The sequence below is a fragment of the Triturus cristatus genome, chromosome 8 (assembly GCF_964204655.1).
Source record: "Triturus cristatus chromosome 8, aTriCri1.1, whole genome shotgun sequence".
NCBI classification, from domain to species: domain Eukaryota; kingdom Metazoa; phylum Chordata; class Amphibia; order Caudata; family Salamandridae; genus Triturus; species Triturus cristatus.
The window spans coordinates 32,653,281-32,677,905 of record NC_140591.1 but is presented as its reverse complement, the minus strand read 5'-3'; the positions used below and the strand labels follow the sequence as shown (position 1 = coordinate 32,677,905).

Sequence of the window (24,625 nt, the reverse complement as noted above, 5' to 3'; positions counted from 1 at the left end):
GCAAGCGCTTAGGCCAGTGCAAAGTCATCTGGTCAGAGATTATCCCACGTAGGTCCTGGCAGGGGGCCAAATCAGCAGAGGCAGTGGAGCATTCTAGGAGACGTATCAACGGGGCAATGCAGAAGTTTACGGAACAAAGGGGCTTAGGTTGTATACGCCATGAGATGATCAGGGGGAACGTGAAGGGAAATTTCGATTTGGATGGGGTGCACCTGTCCCAGGTGGGCATGGATCTTTCTCCTAGACTTAAGCGAGGCGTTAGAGATGAGGGTGCAGGTAAGAGCAAGGTGTGGTGGGGGGCCCAGGCGGCGACGGTGAGCCGTCTCCAGGGCTGTGGCGGAGTTACAGGGCGACCTGGAAGCAGGCCGGTACAAAGGGTACCTCTGCGCGGCACCATAGGGGGTGCCTGAGCCAAAACTGAGGAGCCTCAGGGGAGGGTCCTGGAAGCCGTGTCGGCGCCCCACTAGTCCTGCGGGCGGTTGTTTGCCTGAACAACCAGGGGGTTTGCTATGCGACGCTCCGCCCCGAGAGGGGGAGCGTGAGTAGAAGTTACCAACGGCACGTGATCCTAGAAAAGAATCACCTGGATGGCAGCAAAGGCGGGTGTCGCTCCCGCGCTGCCCGGCTCATCAGGCGGGCAGGCGGCCTAGTTGGTTGCCTGCCCTTGGATCGCCCGTAAGATAACCCACCCATTACATATTGTAATATGTAATAAACCTGCAGCAAATTTTACCCAACCCAACAGTCTGTGTATGTGTTATTTGGGTATGCATTTTGGGGGAGGGGGGGGGACAGAGGGGTGCCCATGGCGGTGCTAATAACATTGCAAAGCCTTCCTCTCATAAAACAGATTCGGGTCCAAGCGATTTCGCTCGATTCAGAACTGCTTCAAGATGTAGTGTCTGCATCTCTCCCCTATACTCGCGCTCTGGAAGGTGCCCCCTCCCTTCTTTACAAACCATTGACCAATTCACAGACTCCCGGAGAGAAACTTGCAGGACCATTTAATCTCTCCGGGGTATTACTTAGCAAAACCCTTTCCGCTGTCAGCAATCGCCCCCCGCCTTAAGCATATCCCTACCCCCTTGCCCCCACCCCCTCTCTCACCAACACCACCGACTCCCTCCCTGTCTACGTTACAGCGCTCGGCATCTTTTTCCAATGGGAGGCATCTGCTGTTGCAAGTTAAGTGAGAATGTATGCCGTCCTCCGCCGCAGTGACCTTAACCTTTAATATGGATAGAAGGCGTCTTACCCTGCTAACTCCTCGGCACATTTGAGAACTCCAGTCTGTTTCGAAGACCCGCTGGGGCCTGTGTTGTGCGCTAAGGCGGCCTGGATGGGAACGGCATGCAGCAACAAGCGGGAAGCCTCTCACAACGAGGTTACACATAGACGAAGATTACTACCCTTTGGCGGGGAAGGGGGGCGGGAGGGAGTCCGGCCCTTACCAAAGCTGATGCCTTCAACAGCCCAGTCTGACAGAATTGAAGAGACGGACAACAAAACTTAAAGCCAGAAAGGGAGGGGGTACTCACAGAGGGACACATGGGCACACACACAAAAGTTCTCACAAACAAAATTAAATATTGAGACAGTGAGGTTGTACAGAGAAACAGAAAGTCAAACATGAACAATGAATTACTGCCGGACTCATACCGATAGAGATAGTGGGAACAGTGAGCAGGCAGAGAGAGGCCTTAATAAACCTCCTCACGCCCCACCTAATTACACACACACACACACACACACACACAAACAAACAGAGCTGCAGGCAGGCACACGAAAACACGCGTCCATGCGGACACCTAGGGGAAACACAAACGGACATGTTATGCACATGTATGAATTGGTTGATCTGTGGATGGGCCCATGTCCTGTGGAGACGCCATCCCAGCTGCTCTTCACATATCCACTGGTCTCCCCCTCCCCCCTTATCTCCCGGAGAGGCTCATGCATACATTTTTATCAGGCCAGCCCCATAAAAGTAGAATGAGGGGAGACTTTGACCAATACACGGCGGAATGTGTCAATATTTGGAAAGAAAGGGGGTAGGAAGGGCGACGGGGGCGTTTTAATCAAATACAAATAAAACGTACCTGACCGTGACCGGTCCGGGCCGCCTCTGCTTCTGTTCTGCACTGCCTCTGCGACAGTGTCTCAGGCAGCCAATCCAGAAGCTGCATTAGCAGCGCCAGGATTGGCTAGGACATGGAGACGGCTCTCCCATTAGGAGACCGGGGGCTGCTGCATGAAGCAACCCTCGGCCTCTCAAGTCCCCCCCCCCCTCGCTCTCCCATGGTAGTAGGTGGCTGGCCTGTAGTGTGCATGTTCGGGCTGGTCATAAAAATGACTAGCCCAAAATCGAGCATGCGCACACTATTGCAAGCGCTGCTGTCACTCAACCCTTGCTGCTGCAGCCAGCCCTGCCCCACCCCCTTCAGCAGCCGATTGACTGAGACTGCGAGCAGAGAGACAAATGACTAAGTTGCTTGCCGCTTGCGTAAATGGGGCCATGTGGCTAGTGGGGCGATGCCCCAGTGCGCCCAAGGTACGCACCGCCACTGCTTACCTTCCTGAGGGCTTGTTCTAGAATGCCAGTGCAAGTGACGCCTGCCAGGTTCCAGGGGTGTTGTCCCGTCAGCAGGGCTTCTGTCTCCTCGGACTACAGGTAGGAAATACCATTCCGACCAGTCTCCAAAGTTGAAGTGCTGGAGATCAAATGGCGGCCTCCACACAGTCCTGCAGTTAACAGCGCAGGAAACAGACACCCTCGAGGCTGCAAAGTGTCTCTTCAGAAGTCCATATGGCAAACTGCGCACAATCGACTTTTGCGCTTCCCGCCTGCCTGCAGCCTCTACCCCACCCCTTCACAACTCGTCATAGGGCAGGTACCACCTCCTGTGATGAATTGGGAAAGGGTGGGGTGACCATCTGCTCTCCCAGACTGCCGTGGATCCCCGGTGCAACAGGGCGTCAACCTGAAGCACCCGGGGCAAACTTTACCCACACGTCATCAGGGGGTGGAGACTGGAGCTCGAGTATGTCTTTGCCGAGCTAATGACCCCACAGCCCCGACGCCCTTTACTAGAAACCACCACTGCTTAGTCCACTGATCTGCCACATGTACAGGACTTTTTTTGAAGTGGGTAACTGGAGGTGGTACATTTATTCCAGACATTTTAATGTATCAAAATGATCCTTGGGGATGCCCTAACCAATGGGATTAAGGTTCCTGGGGCTAGCCCTACTCACTTTCGACATTAAAATGGATGAAGTTTTCAGCTGCACTAAGCTTCGGGTCTAACAGCTGGGGGGGAGGGGGTGAGAAGATTAATCCCTGTGTCCTCCCTCATCTGACACCAAATCCAGTTTGTTACAGTCCACAAACCCACAACATCCTCAGACAGAAGTCAGATATACCAAAACTGAGCTTTTAGCAACCAGACAGTGGATACACACAAACTGTTTTGCTGTTCTGTTCCCCTCCTTTGAAGTGTGCCCCAGATGTTATATGCAAATCCAGCAGATGAGTCAAACTACTGGTGACAATGTAATGGCCCACAGTGATCGAGGCCTGTATGGCTGAGAAGGCAACAGAAGGCCCCGGCCCAAGAGTCAGCTACCATTTGTATTTGAAAAAAGAGCCCTCTTTGAAGCGTGCTCCATTTGTCATATTAAAAGTCCCAACAGACCTGTCAAACAGGATGAGGATTTTAATCAGGGCTTGAAACTAACCTCAAAAGGGATTCACCCAGCCCCCTTGACGGATCTGTCTGGTTCAGAAGGTTCATCTCAGGCCAGCCTACTGTTTTGCTCCTCAGAGCAAGTTCACATCTCATTTACACTTCTTTAAATGAAAACTACTGGCAGGTTAAAGTGGAGAACAAAATGCAGATTTGACTTTGTTTGACTGGTTTCAAGCAGGGCAAAGGTGACTTATTTAAAGTAACCATTCCAAAATATTACAAATCCAGCTTGACCAGTGAATTCAGTGTGACAAATTTTTAAAAATAAAAGTAAAAAATAGAAAAAAAAAAAAAAAAAAACACACAATTTGTAGCTTTTTTCCTACATAACCTTTATTAAGCTTAATACTGTATCCCAGTGCTTTCCTATGAAACAGCCAACTCTGTACAGTGATAATAGTGTAGAGCATTTTCGTTTTAGGGACATGTTTAACATCAAACCTTTACCTGACCTACTTAGAAATACCATGCATCCTGCCTTAACAGGCGCTAAGGCATACTTCGAGGCAAGTTTAACATATTCAAAAGGAACATTTAAGCCTGTCAAAAGGGGCTATTTTTACAGGATGAATTTATTTGCAGTTAAAACTTGCAGCCAGGATACTAGTGGTCATCCTTGGACCATCACCCTCCGCATGGGATGACTCCTGGTGGCCCCCAGCCCTAGGCACCGCACCAAAGCCAACGGACCACGCACGCAACCTGGGTTTCATCCTGGACTCTTCCCTATCAATGACCAGACAAGTCAATGCCGTCTCCTCATCCTGCTTCCACACCCTCCGCATGCTCCGCAAGATCTTCCGATGGATCCCGACCGAGACCAGGAAGATGGTCACCCAGGCCCTCGTCACCAGCAGACTAGACTACGGAAACACCCTCTACGCCGGAACAACAGCCAAGCTTCAGAAAAGACTTCAGCGCATCCAGAACGCCTCCGCCCGACTCATTCTAGACGTCCCCCCACGCAGCCACATCTCGAGCCACCTGAGAGACCTACACTGGCTCCCTGTCAACAAGAGGATCACGTTCAGACTCCTCACCCACGCACACAAATCTCTCCATGACCTGGGCCCAAGATACCTCAACAACCGCCTCGCCTTCTACACACCCACTCGCCAGCTACGATCCGCGCGCCTCGCCCTCGCCGCCGTCCCTCGCATCCAGAGAGCCACCTCCGGAGGAAGATCCTTCTCCTACCTGGCGGCTAAGACATGGAACTCTCTGCCCATCCACCTTCGGCTGACCCAGGACCACCTCGCCTTCAGGAAACAGCTCAAGACCTGGCTGTTCGAGCAGTAGCAGACCCCCTTCCCCAATCGCCTTGAGACCCCTCCAGGTGAGTAGTGCGCGATATAAATGCCTTGATTGATTGATTGATTGCACTATTGTTTACATTGTCACTGTAGTGGATTACACAATGGCTGCTGCAGTCCACTGGTGATATTTAACTAACAGGCCACGGGTATACCTTGGTATCACACACTAGGGACTTGTAGGCAAGTAAAAATAGGCCAATCAGGAGTATACCAATTTTACCATGTTGAAAGGAGGACCATAGGCACCTTACCCCCGATGAGCAGGAGTAATGTCCACCGAGTTATTTAGCCAGCAAAAATATGGTTCAGCAAAAAGGCAAATAAATTCACGGTGACCCTGCAGAAAGAGCAAATTACCCACACAACCATGCACTGAAGACATCCTATAGATGTTAAAATGCTAGCTTATTTCCCCAGTGTGCAACCATCTCATCCATGACCTGTTCTAGCCCTCTACTTACCCACTGCCCAGTACTTCACAATTGCAACAACATCACAAACAAACTGGTGCAGAATCTTCATCCACTCAGTGTTCCACTCCAAGAAGCTATGAGGCTCAACATGCAGCAAACAATGAACACATATGGCCCATTTGGTTAAACTGGTAACTTTAGACACTGCAGAGGTACATATTGAGCATCAATAAAAGAAGAAAAGATACTCTGCACTTCGATGATTCTGCAACCCATATTAAATTTGCTCAAGGAGTAACCTAATCCAAGTCAAACTTAATTCATGTTCATATTTTCAGCAATAGATGAAATGGTCCAGTGAATCATAGTCTACTCACATATGAAGGTTTCCCCTAGTCTCTCGGTTGAGCTCTGGATTTGCCTCTTGGTCACTTGACTCAAGAGAACATTACTGAATCCACCAGCCAGTTGTGTATGAAGATTCCCATTTATTATGGAACCTTAGTCTCCATCTCCCTCCCTCTTCCCATAGATGTGCACCCTGCTACGTTCAATTGCATAAATTATACTAATTAACTTTGATTATCAAATTTAGAAAGCTTTACATCTTTCATGGCTGGTTGTCCCAAGGTTTGAAAACAGTAACAACATTTAGTGACAATTGAGCGACCTACCATGATCGCTGCTGTAGATTGCGACACCAAGTCTTCATCAAGAGCTACAAGAAAGGAATATGCAATAAGTGATCAATATTTTTATACATTTTTAGCAATTTTACAGTTTAAATAAAGAAATCCTTTAATAGGCAGTCTTCGAAAGGCTAATGCAAATTAAACAAGAGTATAAACGTTGCATATAAATATATAATGAATTCCAAATGTCCATTTAAAATTGGCAGGGCCAATAGTTCTGGCTAATCTGTTAAAGTGATTCTTTATTGATTTGTGATTTTGGGTGCAGAGTGAATGATTCAATGATCGGATAGAAGAGTGTTTGCATGGAGTGATGAATAAGTGAGTGATGGTATATACCAGTCAATTTTTGGGGAGCGCATGGATGGATGGGAAAATAGTTGAATGAGTGCATGCTAAAAGATTGGATAAATGGGGAGATTTGTGGATGGATGCAGGCAGGTTACGTCATTAGGGTTATTAAGATGATGTTAGTAGACATCAGCCTCAGTCACTGCGTCTCTAAAGCTAGTTCAACTTAAAAGCAGGTTCCAATTCACCTCAAGCTGAGCATTCCTTTCACACTGCTCTCTGTATGGAGCAATAGGAGTAATAAAACCAGTGACAGCTTCATTAGACTCATGGCCTGAGGCAGTACAAATAGAAAGAAGACTTCAACATTACTTAGCATTGAACAATAAAACCAACTCCTTCTCCTTTCAAGTGTTGCAGGTCTGTCATAGCTGGTGGATGGGGTGGAGTTCCAATAACGAGCCAGTTTAACGTGAGGCAATTTTGTATTTGATTTCAGGACGAGAAATGTGCTCTCTAGGTGCATACATAATTTATAGATGGGTAGTATATCCATGCCTACAGAAGTGCAGGAGCCTTCAGAAAGGGTTACTGTATACACAAAACATCCTAGTAACTGAAACAGATGTGGAAATAAAAACCTAGACCTCACTTACTACACAAATGTTTTCATTATCAACTGTGATTCAAATTGTACACTCAATTAAAGCTCAGAGTGGAGCACATTACTGTACTGTGAGGTTTTGAATAAACACCAGGTCTTGTAAAATGCAGGTACCACACAATAGGATATAGAGAGGATAGAGGAACACTGGTTTGAACTATCTCATGGGTGAGTTTATGGCCAAGCAGGTGTCTAATGCTAAAGATGTGTCCTGTTTTATAAGGTGTATCCTAGGATACAGGAGACCTAAGGTGGTGTTGTAGAAAACATATACAACAGAACCTTAGACATTGAAATGGTCATTAAAGGTGTAAATGTTACTGAGCTGATGCAAACCAGTACATGTGTTAAAATCTAACATCCCCCCAAACACACCTCATGCACTCTGCCTGCACCTGCCGCATCCATCGCCAGTTAGGAGTGGCCTAATATGGGAATGTTGCCTCGCATCATTAGGCGAGTGAGTGGCATGGGTTATCAATGGGAAGAATCTGTACTATGAGGAAGTGAGCTTGTGAAAGCGAGACCACAGGACATAATCAAGGTGAGGGTGTGCTTACTATTAGTGAGTGAACTTGAAAGTGGGAGATTACTGTCAATAAGAAACCTTGTGGGGGAGTAAGTGAGTGGTACAGGTTAGCAACAGAGTGCATATTGTTAATCAATGAGCTTGTTGATAAGAACTAGCTCGTGGGTTTTAGTGTCAATAGCTAAGCTTGTGAGTGAATACTCTTGGGGAGTGAGCTTGGAGGGAGGGGGGGAAGTGAGTAATAAAAGTTGTCAAAAGAAAGAGTTATGTAAGCAAGTGAGTCTGAGGGCTAGTTATATGTCACCTAGAGGGGAGTACTGATACTTTGAGATCTAGTGAGTGCTACTAGCGAGTCAGCCTAATTATAGGTACTTACAGTTGAGTAATAGACATTAACAAGGAAGTATTGTCGAGGAATGAGTAAGTACTGGCACCAAGCATGTGGTAGGACTTAAAGAGGGAGGACCCGATTCAGAGCTAACTTACTACAAAATCCTAAACTTGCTACCATTTTGGTATTCACAGAAAGCACTTACTCATACTAACTTTGTCCGCACTCGGGCCGCAGATTTGTTAAAGGTGATCCGAGTTAGAGGCTATTGTCGTAATCAAGTTTGAACAGAATATGGGAGATGGTAGCTTGGACCTTGTGTGGGAATGCCAAATTAGGGAAGATTTGTTGCAGAGTTTTTATAGTAACAAAGCTTGATCTTGCTAGTTTGTCCACTTGGGCATTCATTCATCGATAGCTTGGAGTCCATGGTCACTCCGAATTACTTACTTCGATTCTGTAGGCAGTGATCCCAGTTCATCAGGCCAGGTGTCAAGAGGGTCATAATGTTTCCAATTGCCACACGTGAGTATTTCCTTTTTGGAAGCACTCATTTTGAGATGGCTTCAAATCAAATATTGATCCACGGCTCTGGGACAACTGAAAATTGACGAGTGTCCAATGTCTTTGGGGCATTCCAGTTGAAGGAGAATTTGTGTGTTATCTGCATAGTTATAGCACTTGGGCTGAAATTGATTGATCAGTACCGGTAATAACTTCATGTAGATGTTGAAAAGCATGGGCGAGATGATAGAGCCGTGAGGGACCCCAGCTTTTGTGTAGTATGGTTTGCACTAGAAAGGTGGGGTATGGATGACATTAGTTTTGTTTTGAAGCTAGGATGTGATCCAGTCTAAAGCAGTCCCCTCTATGCCGGCTTCATAGAGTATTTGTATTAGAGTGTCATGGTAAACTGTGTCAAAGGCAGCCGAGAGGGCCAAGAAGAGTAGTGCAGCAACCCTGTTGCAGGCAACTGTGTTCAGGTCATCCTAGACAGCAAGGAGGGCAGATTCTGTGCCTCTTCCCTGATGAAATCCGGATTGGAAGTCTGAAAGTATGGCATTCTTTTCAATGACTTGTGACATCTGGGCGAACGCTGCTCTATCCGTTTACCCAGGAAAGGTCCATTAGTAATGGGTCTGTAGTTGTCAGGGTTCAGCAGGTCCAAGTTTGTTTTCTTCAGTAAAGGGCGTATGTATGACTGAGTTCTTCTGGAAATACTAAGGTTGTTAACGAATAGTTGATTATTTTTCTTACTGGAGTGGCATCAGAGGCTGTTAGAAGAATACTCTTGAAGGTTTGTGGTGGGCATAGGTCAGAAGGGCTGCCGGCAGGCCTGCTTGCTTTGACCAGGTCCATAAATTCATTGTGTGAAATGTGTTGGAAGGAACAGAGAGGCAGAGTTAGAGCATTCTTGGATTGTTATTTTGTAAAAAGGTTAATGCTTGGCTTTGTACAAGTCCAACGTGTCTGCCTTGTCCGTTTAATGATTTGCTAGTTTGTCAGTAAAATCTTGAGTAACTGGACGAGTTCCTTTCAGGCAATTTTGTTTATGAAATTCATTGAGTATTTTATAGAATCCTTTATTTGCACATTTAGCGTTTTGAATTCTGTCTGAATAGTACTCTTTTATAGCGAACTTGTATAATCTGTTAATTTTCTGTAGGTGAAGTTAGTGTGGTTTGTTTTGAGCCAGGCGTGTTGCATCTTTCTAATGTGTAGTTTTTTCGTTTATCTCCGTATTTCTCCAAGGTGCTGGTTTTCTTTTGTTCAGTTGTGTGGTTTTGAGTGGTTTCAGGATATCAAAAGCTTCCTGTAGCCACTCATAATTTAACAATTTATTGTTCCCAGATCTGTACAGGATGTTATTTGTTTCTAAGTGTTCCAAATTGAGTTTGTTCCACGGTTGATAGGTGGATGTACACAAGGTGGTTTTAGGTGAGTCACCTAGTGTTTTAGGTTTCGAAGCAAGCAAATGGTGGTCCGACCATGTGACTGGAGTTATAGTTTGAAAGGAAACTAGTTTGGTATTAGCAGAAATTACTACTAGAATATGTCCAGCAATGTGTGTGGGTTTGTGGACAATCTGATGCAGGTTCAGTGTGTCTAGGCCAGTTAATATTGTTTTTGGTTGGGTCATATTGGGTTTGTCAAACCAAATTTTGAGGTCATCCAGAACGCATAGGTTGGAGTGTATTGTTATCAGGTTTGAAACTGTCCAGAAGTGTCAGGGAATGTCACCTTACTAGGTGGAGGTCTGTAAATGAGCAGGAAGTTCCAAGAGAAAGATGGTGTAGGATTGCATCTTGTTAGAAGAGCCTCACAATTCTTTATGGAGAGGTCATCAACTTTAGTGATGTGTATTGTTGCTTGAACACAACAGCTAGCCCACCTCCTTTTTTGCCTATACGATTTTGGGTGATCGTTTGATAGCCTAGAGGAATGGCTTCATGCAGGACTGGAGCCACATCATCTCCCAACCATGATTCAGTTATGAATAGTATGTCTGGTTTTGAATCGGTGAGAAGGTCGTAGATGTGAGGTTTGTTTAGAGAGCAAATCGACCATTTAATAGTAGACAGTTTAGAGAATGTGCTATGCTGACAGTGAGACTTTGTTCTGTAGAAGAGTGATCAGTATTGTATGGGTTAGTAGCAGGTGTGTTTTTAGTGCTGGTATTAGCTATGTGAGGATAGCAATCGTGTAGTTGTTCTGTAATGTGTTCCTCCTCCAGCAGGCTAAGAAGGAATCTCGAGGGGTCTGTGTAGGTGGGGGGGCGGCGTTTGAAAGAGTTGGTGTGCGGTGTTTGTAATGTAACCTTGTTGTGCAGTAGACATGGAGATGCAAAGTTGTGATGTGTGGCACGTTCTTTATATGGTTTGTGTATGTTTAGGGCGGAAGGTGTACGAGTCAGTGGTGGTGGTTCAGCATGTGGGTCATGTACTAAGGTTCTAAATTGTCCAATGGATGAGAGGCGGTTGGAAGAGAGTTGCTGTGTTGTATGTGTGCTAGGTGTGGTGGAAGTGAGAAAGCTTGGCATTGGAGTGTGTTCATTTGTGTAGTTTGAAAGGTGGGTGTATGATTGTATTTTGTGACTAAGTAATAGGAGGTGTGTTTGAGATGTTTTGTTGTGCTGATGTGCTTGATGGGTTTTGTTTTTGAGGAGTAGTGAAAAGGTACTGATGTATTTGTTGTATCATATGGATTTGTTTGTGAGTGGAAGTTGTAAGGTAAAGTCGGCGGTAATGCGTTTGTGAGTAGAGTGTATGTTGAGTAGAGTGTATGTTGTGTGTAGGAGGGGATGAAGTAGATTTAAGGCGGTTTGTTTTAGACCTTTTTGCTGCAAGAGTTAAAATGTGTGGCGCTGTGGCATACAAGTCTTGTGTTATTGTGGTAGAAGGAAGAGGTGGTTGTTGGTTGGACGAATGATGGAAGGCGGAGTATGGGTTTGTTAATGATAAAAGGGGGTCTGTTAGGAGTAAAAAGAGTGTGGAGTGTGTGTCTGGCTGGGTTGTAGTTAGGTATGGTGTGGAATCGGGTTGTGTTAGTGATGGGTAGATTGATTAGTGGTATATTATAGAGTTGGGTACTGTTTGTAGGTGATGTGAAAAAGTGTGGCAGCTGGGATAGAAGGGTGTTTAGATGTGGTTTTGTAGTGTATGCTGGTACATTGATTTGTAGAGGGTTTGTTTGTACTATGTGTGTGGTGTGCATTTGGTCGGAATGTGTTCCTCTGTTTGTGGATGGTGTAGGGTGGGCATTACTGAATGGGAAATTAGGTATTTCTAGCCCTAGTACCAACAGTCAACTGCCCTTGTCCTCTCCGCCCTTAGCCTCGACCCCAGGGCTGAGACGCCCTACGCCTTGGATTTATTTTAGCCCTAGTAATCAGGTGACCCCTTCAGCCAGTGGCAACCCTAGCCACAACACTATCCAATCATAACACTAGCATCTAGAACCAATAGGAGACAGGACCTTACAGCCAATCTGAGCCCTAGTCCAAGCACTCAATCAGGTTAAAAAACCCTTCTCTCTATGTCCAATAGAGGATCTAGCAATAGTCCCAATCCTAATCCCAGCAACCAATGACACAGCAAACCCTAGTCCCTACTTCCAATAAAATGCCTAACCCTAGTCTTAGTCCCACACCTAATCCAGCACCCGATCACAAAAGAAGCCCTAATCGCTACTTCCAATAGAAATCCTAACCCTAGCCCTACATTGATTGAGTCACAGACCCATAAACCAATCAGAACCCTCAAATACCCAACCAATGAGAACACCAGATACAACCACCAATCAGTGCATGCATGTACCAACCAATAGCAGACTTCATAAGGTCCCAGCGACCTCAGACAAGGTTTGCTGGCCAGGGAGTTGGAAGCTGCTCCTCTATTCAAAATCTCCTAGGAGACAGACGGGCTCAATCCACAATTTGTATGGTTTTTCACATATTTAAATGATATGCCACGGATGCCGCCTAAAACTGTGATGTACAGGTGTCTGAAGAGATGAAAAGAATATACACAATGTATATCCTTAAGTATGTGATCAGCCACTTTGCATACATTTCTGCTGACAACAGCAATATTTAAAAGGCATGGACAGGACGCATCACCGACTGTAGGCTCAGCACAACCAGATATGCCTTTTGTTCACACCTCTTTCAGTTGTCCAGCTAACTAAACACTCTGCGGAGGTCAAACATAATATAGTTTCACAAAAGTAAAAGAGTTTTACTTGCGTTTTGGTGGAATTATGTGGTAGGCATGGTGGTGAAAGATAAGCCCCTGTATCATTTTACAGCATACCTCAGTTCTGCATGGCCTTCAGGTGTGTGCAACACTGGCTGGCCTGCTCAAAGTGTGAGCAACAATGGTTTGCTGAAGGCAAACAAGCTTACTAAGCGGCCAACCACCAGCTGCACTTGCAAGATGCATGTAAACAAATCTGGTATCACAATGTTCATGCAAATTCATTAAACAGTGTCAAAGTGATTTGCAAATCAAAGCTGTTTAATCCCCTTACTTTTCCATTATTGGCAGACCCGCATGAAACTTGAGCGCTCTGGACTATCTTTACCCTCACATACCAATAGAAAACTAACCATATAATTTTCAAATGAATGTTGAGTGGATCTGTTACAGGCTGCCGCCGTTATCAGTAAATCACTACCCACCCCCCAGCCAAGCCCGCTCGATAGATCTGCATGAAGCTCAGCATTAGAATTTAAACATGCCAAATGCTCGCCAAATTTTGTGCATCTCTACGTAATTTCAATTGCAAATCAAAGCCCTTTGAAATTCCCCTACACTTTGAACTCCCTATATAATATTTAATTGAAATCCTTGTACTGGGCCTAACTTGCCGAATCGTATGCAGATTTGTTAAACAGAGTCAAAGTTAGCAGCAAATTCATCTCCACCCTTGACTTGAGCTACCTAGGATAGATATTCATTAAATGCAAAATATTAAGAGTTTGGTAAATATGAAAAGTGACTGCTGAGCAGTGCACGGCTCTGGATCTGAAACACTCTTTTACCTTTCACTCCACTTTATACCATTGCCCCACCCTTGCTGGATCTGTATAAAAGCTGGGATCCCAACACCAGACTCAATTTGTAAACAGTCTGCCAAATTTCCAACTGAATCATTAAATTGGACCAAAGTTATTATACATGAAAATGTATTTGCTCCCTCGTACCCCGACAGATCTGGAAGAAGCTTGCCAGTTCCCACAAGGACACACTTCCGAAACTGCTGCCAATTTTTATAATTATCCAAAACAAGGGTTACCCTTCCCGCTTGGAACCAGGGTATCAATCATTTAACAGGAACAGCGGTTCCTGTGGCCTATGTATTGGATGCTTAATAAACACCCAAAGGCATATATTTTTATGGGAAATGAAGGTCAGTAAAATAATCAGAATTATACATTGGGTGGAGTTATCAAAATACACTTTTACTGAGTAGATGACTTTAAAAAAAAAAAATATATATATATATATATATATATATATATATATCTCTATCACAAACACACAAGTGCGCGGTGTCCCAAGTAAAAATAAAAACTAAGAAAAAAAGGGGAAGTGTTAGTGAGTGGTATAAAATGTTTCTATGTATAACAAACGACCACACTGCAATATGTTTAGATAGAGAGTCAGACTTTTCGTACATTGCTAAAGGGCTGCAAATGTGGTTCATTTGTAGAATGTGTCGACAACTTTGACCCCAAGGGCAATGGGGGGGGGGGGGAGGGAGGGGATTCTATCAGGACCTTATGGTATGGAACACCTGGATAGGGTCACTGGACTGCCAATGTGATCATTGGAAACACCAGGAAAGTAATGTCACTCAAGACTGGGTTAAGAGAAGAAAAGAGGGTACTCACAGCAGGCCCAGCTTCACTTTGGGTGCTGAAAAAGATGTTGGGCCTAATGCTAAAGATGGCATTAGTCCACAAACAAGCCACACAATTCTACTCCTGCGGTTTGGGTAACCACCTTTTTCGCATCAGGCACAAGCAGAAACAGATTTTTGATTTTGTAGCATATGTTGCATTTCAATGACACTTCTGCTGCTAGCCCATCCGTACCATGACATGTTATTCAAAATTTGGATTGTTGGGGAAATTTGTCTGCAAGGTTTCCGAGAGGACTACTCATGGAAACAATGTAGCAGTTAACAAGTTCTTGACCTTGTAAATAGGGAGACTGCTGCTAAGGCAGTACATACCTGGTAAGAAAGCTCTTTTGAAATTAAGATGTGCAGAAGTCTACTGGTTATGTTTACAGCCTTCGAGTAAACACAGGGCAAGACTCCACAATAAATCCTGTGAGTTATCCTTCCTGGTTTGGAGTTAAAGTAGTTTGTATTGGAGCTTGCCCCATCTCATCTTCACAAAGGTCATAACCTTCATGTACGAGTAAAGCTTTTTAGTGAACTGCAAAAAGCTGGCAATGAGGTTTGTGGTACTATCAAAAAGCAATCTAAAGAATTCCCCCAGGGGTACATGGGTGGAGTGGATGAAAAGGACCAAGTTATTTAACCATATACAGCTAAGCATAAAACATGGGCATAGTTGGCTACTCACCCGATTCAGTGGGCAACATTAAATGTTTGTTGTCTATTGGCAGACCACCACAGGAAGACTTCTGTCCTTCCTAGACTTTCATTTGTCTGTTATTGAGAGACAAACGGCTGAAGAAGCCGTAGCCTATACTTTGGAGGACGTTGCACGGCTGCATGATCGGCACTTTGCAGACCGCATTGCTGCAGCAGAGCAAAAGAGCTGCCGATTCAGAGTTTGGACTTGGCAAGTTAGTGTGTTTAACAACGTGCATCACTTTGTACCACATTAAAGTGAGGATCTAGAGTAATTGACTGACGTGGAGCACATAGATTAAGAGTGGTAACTTGCCCTAAGCACTGTTCCATGGGCCATTACCTCAATAGCTGTGTTGCCTTGGAAATGTGTCCATCTAATTTTAAAAGAATAACTCTACTCCAAGATTGTCTTTGTATCTTAGATTTGAGCCACCATGCATATACGGACTCCATTAGAGAGGGACAGTCTTTCTTTTGGCTGCTTACTACCTTCACCCCCTCCAAAAATATGACAGTACATTTCACGTAACGGTCAGCAGGACATGCACCATGTTTTGACTGAATACCCTGTCCACCAAACCATAAGACCCTTAGTCTTTTCAGAAGTGCTCTTTAGGGAATTCAGTAGAGTCTGCCCAGAATGTTTAGCCCCGTTTTCAAAGGTAGATTTGCTGACATTGTCCAAGGAATGGGCCACAAATGCCCCCCTCAGAAATCCGCAACGTAATTACACAAACTGGAAGGAATTGGATTTTGTGCAGTGGGTGAGCTGAAAGTGCATGAACGGCAAGTTGTCCCAAGCCCAAGTAGGCTACCATTGGTAGGTGGGGTGTGGAGGGGTTGTGTTGCAGCAAAAGGTTAGCATAGGAATCTCTTGCAGGTAGAGGGCAGTTAAACAAAGCAAGATTGATTTATGGTTCACTGTACCCACTGCATCTAATACTTGTGGCATGTTTGCCACCTTCATCCTATTAGGACGTGGCAGATATTCCACCCGCCATCTTACTAGTGCATTTCAGTAAATGCATTTAATGGTAATCGTGAAATGTGCCATGCTTGGACTGTCCAAACCCCAAGGCCTTTAGTGTTTCTAGAAGTGCTCTTCAGAGAATTTAGTTGTCTTTCCCCAGAATGTTTAGTCCCTCGTTTAAAGGTACATTTGGTCACACAGTCTAAGGATGGGAATACTCAAACACCCCCTACTTACTTCCAAAAAGTGGAAGGAGTTTGAATTATTGAATTGAGTGCACTGAAGGTACAGGAAAGAAAAGTATTTTAGCCGAAACCTCGTTCCACAGTGAGGCTTTAGTAAGGGTGCACCTGGCACCCTCTCAGCATTAGGACTGCAGGTGAGATGGACATGAGACGTTTTGTTATGAGATTTGTGGGACCACAAAATAGTGGAACATTTGTTATTACCAAATATTTCCTTGCATGTGTGCCTTTCAAATGTAAACCAGTGTGCAAGAAAGACAAAATGTTGCTAAATGTCAGCTTAATCACATGCTAGCATGAGTGCCCACAAATTCAGAGATGTACAAGTAACCACCTCTCCTAAACTAAGCATTGACATTTGAGAAATACATCCCTTTCCTTTATACTCCTTTTGACACTTTATATTTTACCTTCTAATTTGCTCTCTAAACTGTAGACAATGAAAACCCTTTGTGAGGTGCAGTCACATGTTGGCTCTGGGTACCTTCGGTTGCTGTAGAACCTACAAGATATATACACACACACTTGCAACCAGAATAATATAATGGACATACCTATGTATGCTTTTGTAAAATCAGCCATTGTCCCAATAACAGAGGGAAATGTGTCACAAGTGGCTGTTCTTTCCTACTTTTTTTTTCCTCAATTTGGTAACTCCTTGAGGAATTAAGGCAAATGATCCCTTGCTGAACTCAGAAATGTATAGCTTTCCAGTATCACCCATGAGTTTCAAACCTGCCTCCAACATAAACTAGACGTAGGTTGAAAACAAGTTTGAGGAAATTGGATAACCCTTAGAAAAATAAACAAAAAAAAAAAGGTATACAGCTAGTCTTGCTCCTGAAAGAGAGGGAAGATGGTAGTTTTAGCAGAGCAAACATTTCATTGATGCAATTTTGAAGGGGATGGAGGAGATGGACACCTTATGCATCACTTTTTTGTAGCACCATTTTAGTTGTTTACTAGGTCCCCAAATCCATGGTACCTTTGAAATCTTTATGATGTTGGGAAAAAGGAGTGTAAATTTGGCATGGATACCTTATGTTGAAAAAATATTTTGGGGCGTAAGCGTGAAGTACCCCATATATATATATATTAAAAAAATGAAAGGGACTTAGCACTGGTTGTGGAAAAGCCTCAGTAGCTAAGGTGTTAGAGAAGGAGTCAAAGTATGTTTGCTAACCACTGACATTTTTCAACGAATCCACGTAACTTGGCAGACATTTAGCTTGTTTAATCTTCTGGGATTATTGATGGAGCAATGTTGACCAGGAAGTGGTTAATACCATTTCATTTTCAAATACCTTTGGTGTTTTGTACATAATACTGATGACGTTTTGCAGTCTATTTAAACATTAATTATTACTCTTAAGTGATAACTTCAGTTTTATTAAAATGTACTATGATTTTTCCTAAATGGTTTGGGATTTGTGTTGTATTATTTCACATTATTACTCCAAAAATTCTTTACATATTGCCTTTAAGTTAAGCCTGACTGCTTCTGTGCCAAGCTACCAGCGGATTAAGCAGAGGTTAATTTAGTGACATTCGTGGGCCACACTTACAAAGATTGTATTTATTACTCGAGTGGGGCACACCCCCCACCTCAACTTCGAACCCAATTTCTTTTAAAGAGAAATCTGTACTACAAGACAGGCCCGAAAGCATCTGCATCTCTTTTGGTAATTTCAAAATACTCAAGGGGCAAAGAAAGGGAGTACATATACCCGTTGCCTCTGCGGGCCTAGAATGTAATATGCCCTTTGATGCTTGAGCAGGCAGGCACCCTCGCACAAGCTCACCTGCTGGGAACTTGGAAAAATAAGTTCTTGCACTGTGCCTGCAGTACACTTTTTTAGATCATGGGAGGCAGAATAGGCTGTAGATGTGCATAAGCTTTTCGCACTTTGCAAACAAGCAATGGCAAATCCAATAGGTCTGGCATTGGCTGCCAGTCTTTTGGCAATTCTTGATTCGCCATAGTTTTTGCAAATCTTTATTGTTCGAGAAGCTGCTGGGTCCTTATTAATATCTTTTAAAAATGGCTAAAGGCTTTTTCTGGTCAGAACAAAAAGGTACACATTACCATGATATCTTGTGTGTCAATGTGCTCCTTGAGACAGGGCAGCATGCTGTAACTCATAATCAATGGCTGGAGGGATCTAAATGTGCGTCTTTTTGCATGCTGGTGTGGTAGTAAAATGTGAACGACACAAATCATAAAAAGCTATTGGTCTGGCATTGGTTGCTAGCCTCGCCTTTGAGAAAGGCTATAAAGCAAAGCAGTAAAAAATAAAAAAATTTAAAAAATAAAATAAATGGCAGGCATGCAAGTAGGGAAGGATGAAATGTAAAAAGTAATACAGGGGGGAAGGAGGAAGGAAGAGGACAAAATAAAGAAAAGGAATCAAAGGAAAAAGGAGGGATGCAAGAAAAGAGCAAAGGCAAAAAAACTAGATAAGAAAAATATGAAAGAGCTACGACAGAAATAATTGAAGAAAAAAGAAATCAAAAAAGAATATACAAAAAGAAAGTAGGCAAAGAGAAACAAAGGTAGGCAAATTAAGAAGCAAAGGAACAAAGGAAAGGAGGACAGAAATAAAAGTGCAAAAATGGAAGGAAAGAAGAACAAGCATTGAAAATGCAATAGGTTTCTCCCTTGTTTAAGTTAAAGCAATTCTGTTTGTAATTGGGTGGCTTTTTAGCTTTGCTTTTATTAGTGTTTGTCAAACTTTCATATATATAAAATGTATATGTATATGTGTGCATGCATTTATATAGATATGCAGGTATATATATATATATATATATATATATATATATATATATATATATATATATATATATATATATATATATATATATTATCTACTGGCGGTCGCCAGTAGATAGTTATAGTTAGGACCGAGTTCCCATAGTCTGAAAATTCTATTTTGAATAACTTTGGCGCCGGTTGACTTATCTTCGTGAAATTTTCAAAACTAATGGGGCGCTCAGCTCCTACCCTGAAAGTCTCGGGGTGATTCGTCAAGCGGGGGCTGAGAAAAAAGGGGGGTCCCAAAACACATTTTCCCCATGCATTTTCCCATAGGACCTTTAGTCGAAGGTACAGCCCGAACGGCTGAACAGAATTACTTGAAATTTGTCCTCAGGTCAGGCATGTGCCTTTTGCATATATGGTGTCAATCTGTTCAGTAGTTCCTGAGAAAATTGCAGTTAAAAGTACATAAATATCTATATGCACCAAATGTCCGCGAGCGTAATTCTGATTGGTGGTTAGATGTCAGTCAACATTCCAATCGGTCGAAATCAGGAACTGTCGGACGCTATTTTGTGTGTGACAGTAAAAAAGAAAGGTGGAGAACGTGAAAAGGGGGCAGGGTAGAGAGTTCCTGACCCCCTAGCCTTTGTCAGGCGGTCCCTGAAGGACCCCGAAGGGTGAAAAAAACATTTTATTTTTTTTCAAAAAAATCGCGGGGTGCGTGCACGGTGCGCGCACCCCCAGCCGCCATGTTGAGTTTTAGAGGCATAAGAGAGCTAAAAACACAAGTGGAGAACGTGAAAAGGGGGCAGGGTAGAGAGTCCCTGACCCCCTAGGTCTTCTCAGGGGGACCATGAAAGACCCCCAAGGTCCCAAAAAAAACTAAACATTTTATAAATATTGCGGTGCGCGCACAGAGGCAAAAAATTCATAAAAATAAATAGAATTAAAAATCAAGTTTAAGTGTTTAGATGTTGGTTGGCTCTAAAAAGAGCCGTTGTGTTCATGGAGTGTTTTTTTGTACCTAAAAGTAAGTACCGATGCAGAGTCTAAAGTTCAAGAGGAAGACTCTGTTCCCTTCATCTGTGAAATGTACACCGTCTCCTCTATAAATGCCTTGCATGTTGTAACGTAAGTTGTTGTGGTATATGGAACCCATACCATAGTCTGAGGAAAGCAGAAACAGACTTATTGACGTGCTTTTTTGCTTTCTCAATCTGAGGACAATATTGGTTGGACCAGTTCCACTTTTGCCTTTGGCATATATTAGAATATACAAAGGTAGTTTGTGGAAAAAGTGACATCAATTGCACAAAGGTGTCCTTAACAAGCATTTCCAGACCTACCTCAGTTAAAGTGCCTAGGTCATTTCCACCACAGTGCACAATTATAAGGCCAGGCTGTGGGAGATGTAGAAAGGATTTCACCAAAGGTATTAATTGGTGCCACTTTAACCCTCTCTGACCAATCCATTTAGGTGCCAATTCCGATCCGGTAAAAAAATTCCCCGTCCGACTCGTATCCGGATTTTTTTCCGTCCGAATCGTCAAAGTAGCGTACAAACTGCCAAGTACGATTCGAACGGAAAAAAGTCCATACGAATCGCATTGGGAAGATTTCCCCACACGTCCTCGGGTCGGGAAAAGTCACCGACACGTCCCCGGGCGAGAAACCCACCGTGCGGAAAAATAAAGTCCGACTGCGCAAGTACGATCCCTCCCGTCCTCCCCATTTCACAACCGTACGCAAAAAACACCGTCCGAACCGAACTCCCATAGCAACCATGGAGACATGTGCCCGCATACGCGCCGAACACCCCACCACCCCCCGCCCGCGTATGTACGCCCCGAACCCCCACCCGTGTATGTACGCACCAAACACCCACCCGTGTATGTACGCCCCCGAATCCCCCCCCCAGCCGTGTATGTACGCACCGAACCACCAGCCGTGTATGTACGCACCAAACACCCACCCGTGTATGTACGCCCCCGAACCCCCCCCCAGCCGTGTATGTACGCACCGAACCACCAGCCGTGTATGTACGCACCAAACACCCACCCGTGTATGTACGCCCCCGAACCCCCCCCCAGCCGTGTATGTACGCACCGAACCACCAGCCGTGTATGTACGCCCCCGAACCCCCCCCAGCCGTGTATGTACGCACCGAACCACCAGCCGTGTATGTACGCACCAAACCCCCACCCCAGCCGTGTATGTACGCACCGAACCACCAGCCGTGTATGTACGCACCAAACACCCACCCATGTATGTACGCCCCCGAACCCCCCCCCCAGCCGTGTATGTACGCACCGAACCACCAGCCGTGTATGTACGCCCCCGAACCCCCCCCCAGCCGTGTATGTACGCACCGAACCACCAGCCGTGTATGTACGCACCAAACACCCACCCGTGTATGTACGCCCCCGAACCCCCCCCCAGCCGTGTATGTACGCACCGAACCACCAGCCGTGTATGTACGCCCCCGAACCCCCCCCAGCCGTGTATGTACGCACCGAACCACCAGCCGTGTATGTACGCACCAAACCCCCACCCCAGCCGTGTATGTACGCACCGAACCACCAGCCGTGTATGTACGCACCAAACACCCACCCGTGTATGTACGCCCCCGAACCCCCCCCCAGCCGTGTATGTACGCACCGAACCACCAGCCGTGTATGTACGCACCAAACACCCACCCGTGTATGTACGCCCCCGAACCCCCCCCCAGCCGTGTATGTACGCACCGAACCACCAGCCGTGTATGTACGCCCCCGAACCCCCCCCAGCCGTGTATGTACGCACCGAACCACCAGCCGTGTATGTACGCACCAAACCCCCACCCCAGCCGTGTATGTACGCACCGAACCACCAGCCGTGTATGTACGCACCAAACACCCACCCATGTATGTACGCCCCCGAACCCCCCCCCCAGCCGTGTATGTACGCACCGAACCACCAGCCGTGTATGTACGCCCCCGAACCCCCCCCCAGCCGTGTATGTACGCACCGAACCACCAGCCGTGTATGTACGCACCAAACACCCACCCGTGTATGTACGCCCCCGAACCCCCCCCCAGCCGTGTATGTACGCACCGAACCACCAGCCGTGTATGTACGCCCCCGAACCCCCCCCAGCCGTGTATGTACGCACCGAACCACCAGCCGTGTATGTACGCACCAAACCCCCACCCCAGCCGTGTATGTACGCACCGAACCACCAGCCGTGTATGTACGCACCAAACACCCACCCGTGTATGTACGCCCCCGAACCCCCCCCCAGCCGTGTATGTACGCACCGAACCACCAGCCGTGTATGTACGCACCAAACACCCACCCGTGTATGTACGCCCCCGAACCCCCCCCCAGCCGTGTATGTACGCACCGAACCACCAGCCGTGTATGTACGCCCCCGAACCCCCCCCAGCCGTGTATGTACGCACCGAACCACCAGCCGTGTATGTACGCACCAAACCCCCACCCCAGCCGTGTATGTACGCACCGAACCACCAGCCGTGTATGTACGCACCAAACACCCACCCATGTATGTACGCCCCCGAACCCCCCCCCAGCCGTGTATGTACGCACCGAACCACCAGCCGTGTATGTACGCCCCCGAACCCCCCCCCAGCCGTGTATGTACGCACCGAACCACCAGCCGTGTATGTACGCACCAAACACCCACCCGTGTATGTACGCCCCCGAACCCCCCCCCAGCCGTGTATGTACGCACCGAACCACCAGCCGTGTATGTACGCCCCCGAACCCCCCCCAGCCGTGTATGTACGCACCGAACCACCAGCCGTGTATGTACGCACCAAACCCCCACCCCAGCCGTGTATGTACGCACCGAACCACCAGCCGTGTATGTACGCACCAAACACCCACCCGTGTATGTACGCCCCCGAACCCCCCCCCAGCCGTGTATGTACGCACCGAACCACCAGCCGTGTATGTACGCACCAAACACCCACCCGTGTATGTACGCCCCCGAACCCCCCCCCAGCCGTGTATGTACGCACCGAACCACCAGCCGTGTATGTACGCCCCCGAACCCCCCCCAGCCGTGTATGTACGCACCGAACCACCAGCCGTGTATGTACGCACCAAACCCCCACCCCAGCCGTGTATGTACGCACCGAACCACCAGCCGTGTATGTACGCACCAAACACCCACCCATGTATGTACGCCCCCGAACCCCCCCCCCAGCCGTGTATGTACGCACCGAACCACCAGCCGTGTATGTACGCCCCCGAACCCCCCCCCAGCCGTGTATGTACGCACCGAACCACCAGCCGTGTATGTACGCACCAAACACCCACCCGTGTATGTACGCCCCCGAACCCCCCCCCAGCCGTGTATGTACGCACCGAACCACCAGCCGTGTATGTACGCCCCCGAACCCCCCCCAGCCGTGTATGTACGCACCGAACCACCAGCCGTGTATGTACGCACCAAACCCCCACCCCAGCCGTGTATGTACGCACCTAACCACCACCCCACCAGGGAATGTACGGACCGCACCCCCACCAGTGCATGTACGGACCGTACTGACGCCAAAAAAACACGTACTGAACCAGGACAAACCATATTTACACAAGGAGAGTCAAGTAGAGTTTCCCCACACCACCAAACAGGCCCAACAACCCCACAAACATCACATACACTCACCTGCAACTGCCAAACTGCCAAACAGAGGCCCAAAACTCAATCACTCCTCATAACACACCCACACAAATTTCAAACACAGCCACACCCACAAATGGACCAATAAAAATGGACCACACACACAAACCATGAGCCTTTGCAACAGACCCACTGCTGCCAGAGCCCACAGACGACCCACACCACCATACTTGAACCTCACACTTGCATACCTTCACACAACCACCTACACAAACACCCCCTCATCACATTCACACACACACCTCCACTACCACACCCACACACCCACAGCCATCCACACCCACACCCCCACAACCACACCCCACGCCATGTCCACCACCAAGAATCCAAAGTTCACAAAGGAGGAGCTGGAGATCCTTGTCGACGAAATCCTCAGAGTCGAGCCACAGCTCTTTGGGACATTGGTCAGACAGACCAGCATATCCGAAAAAACCGCCATGTGGCAGAGGATCGTCGATTCTGTGAATGCTGTTGGGACAACCAGAAGGACCAGGCACGAGTGCCAATCCAGGTGGTACGATCTGCGGAGGACGGTCAAGAGGAAGATGACTGACAATCACAACCAGGGGAACATCACTGGAGGAGGGCCGCCCCCCAGACCGGTACAATACCATCCCTGGGAGGAGAAGGTGATGTCCACGCTGGCGGTGGAGGGACTACACGGACTGCCAGGACTCCCAGACCCTGGTGAGTACACAAACAACTCACCTCACATGGGGGGGATGCCATACACAATCAATCATGCATGCCACCCCCCCCAAACCACCACCGGACACAACAACACTCCACAAACACACACATGCCACTGGCACCTCCATGCCCCATGCATCAATCAGGGCCATGCCAAGTCACAGGCCACACAAAACACCA

General features: G+C 46.4%; 1 protein-coding gene across 1 annotated transcript in view; it reads right to left on the bottom strand.

Moving 5' to 3' along the window:
• Window positions 1-24,625, bottom strand: part of LOC146799892 (cytosolic phospholipase A2 gamma-like) — a 556,810-nt gene that overhangs the window by 495,434 nt on the left and 36,751 nt on the right. The window contains exon 2 of the mRNA XM_085620826.1: window positions 6,153-6,196. Within this exon, the coding sequence (XP_085476952.1) occupies window positions 6,153-6,155 (3 nt within the window). The 5' untranslated portion in view covers window positions 6,156-6,196. The remainder of the gene's footprint in view (window positions 1-6,152; window positions 6,197-24,625) is intronic.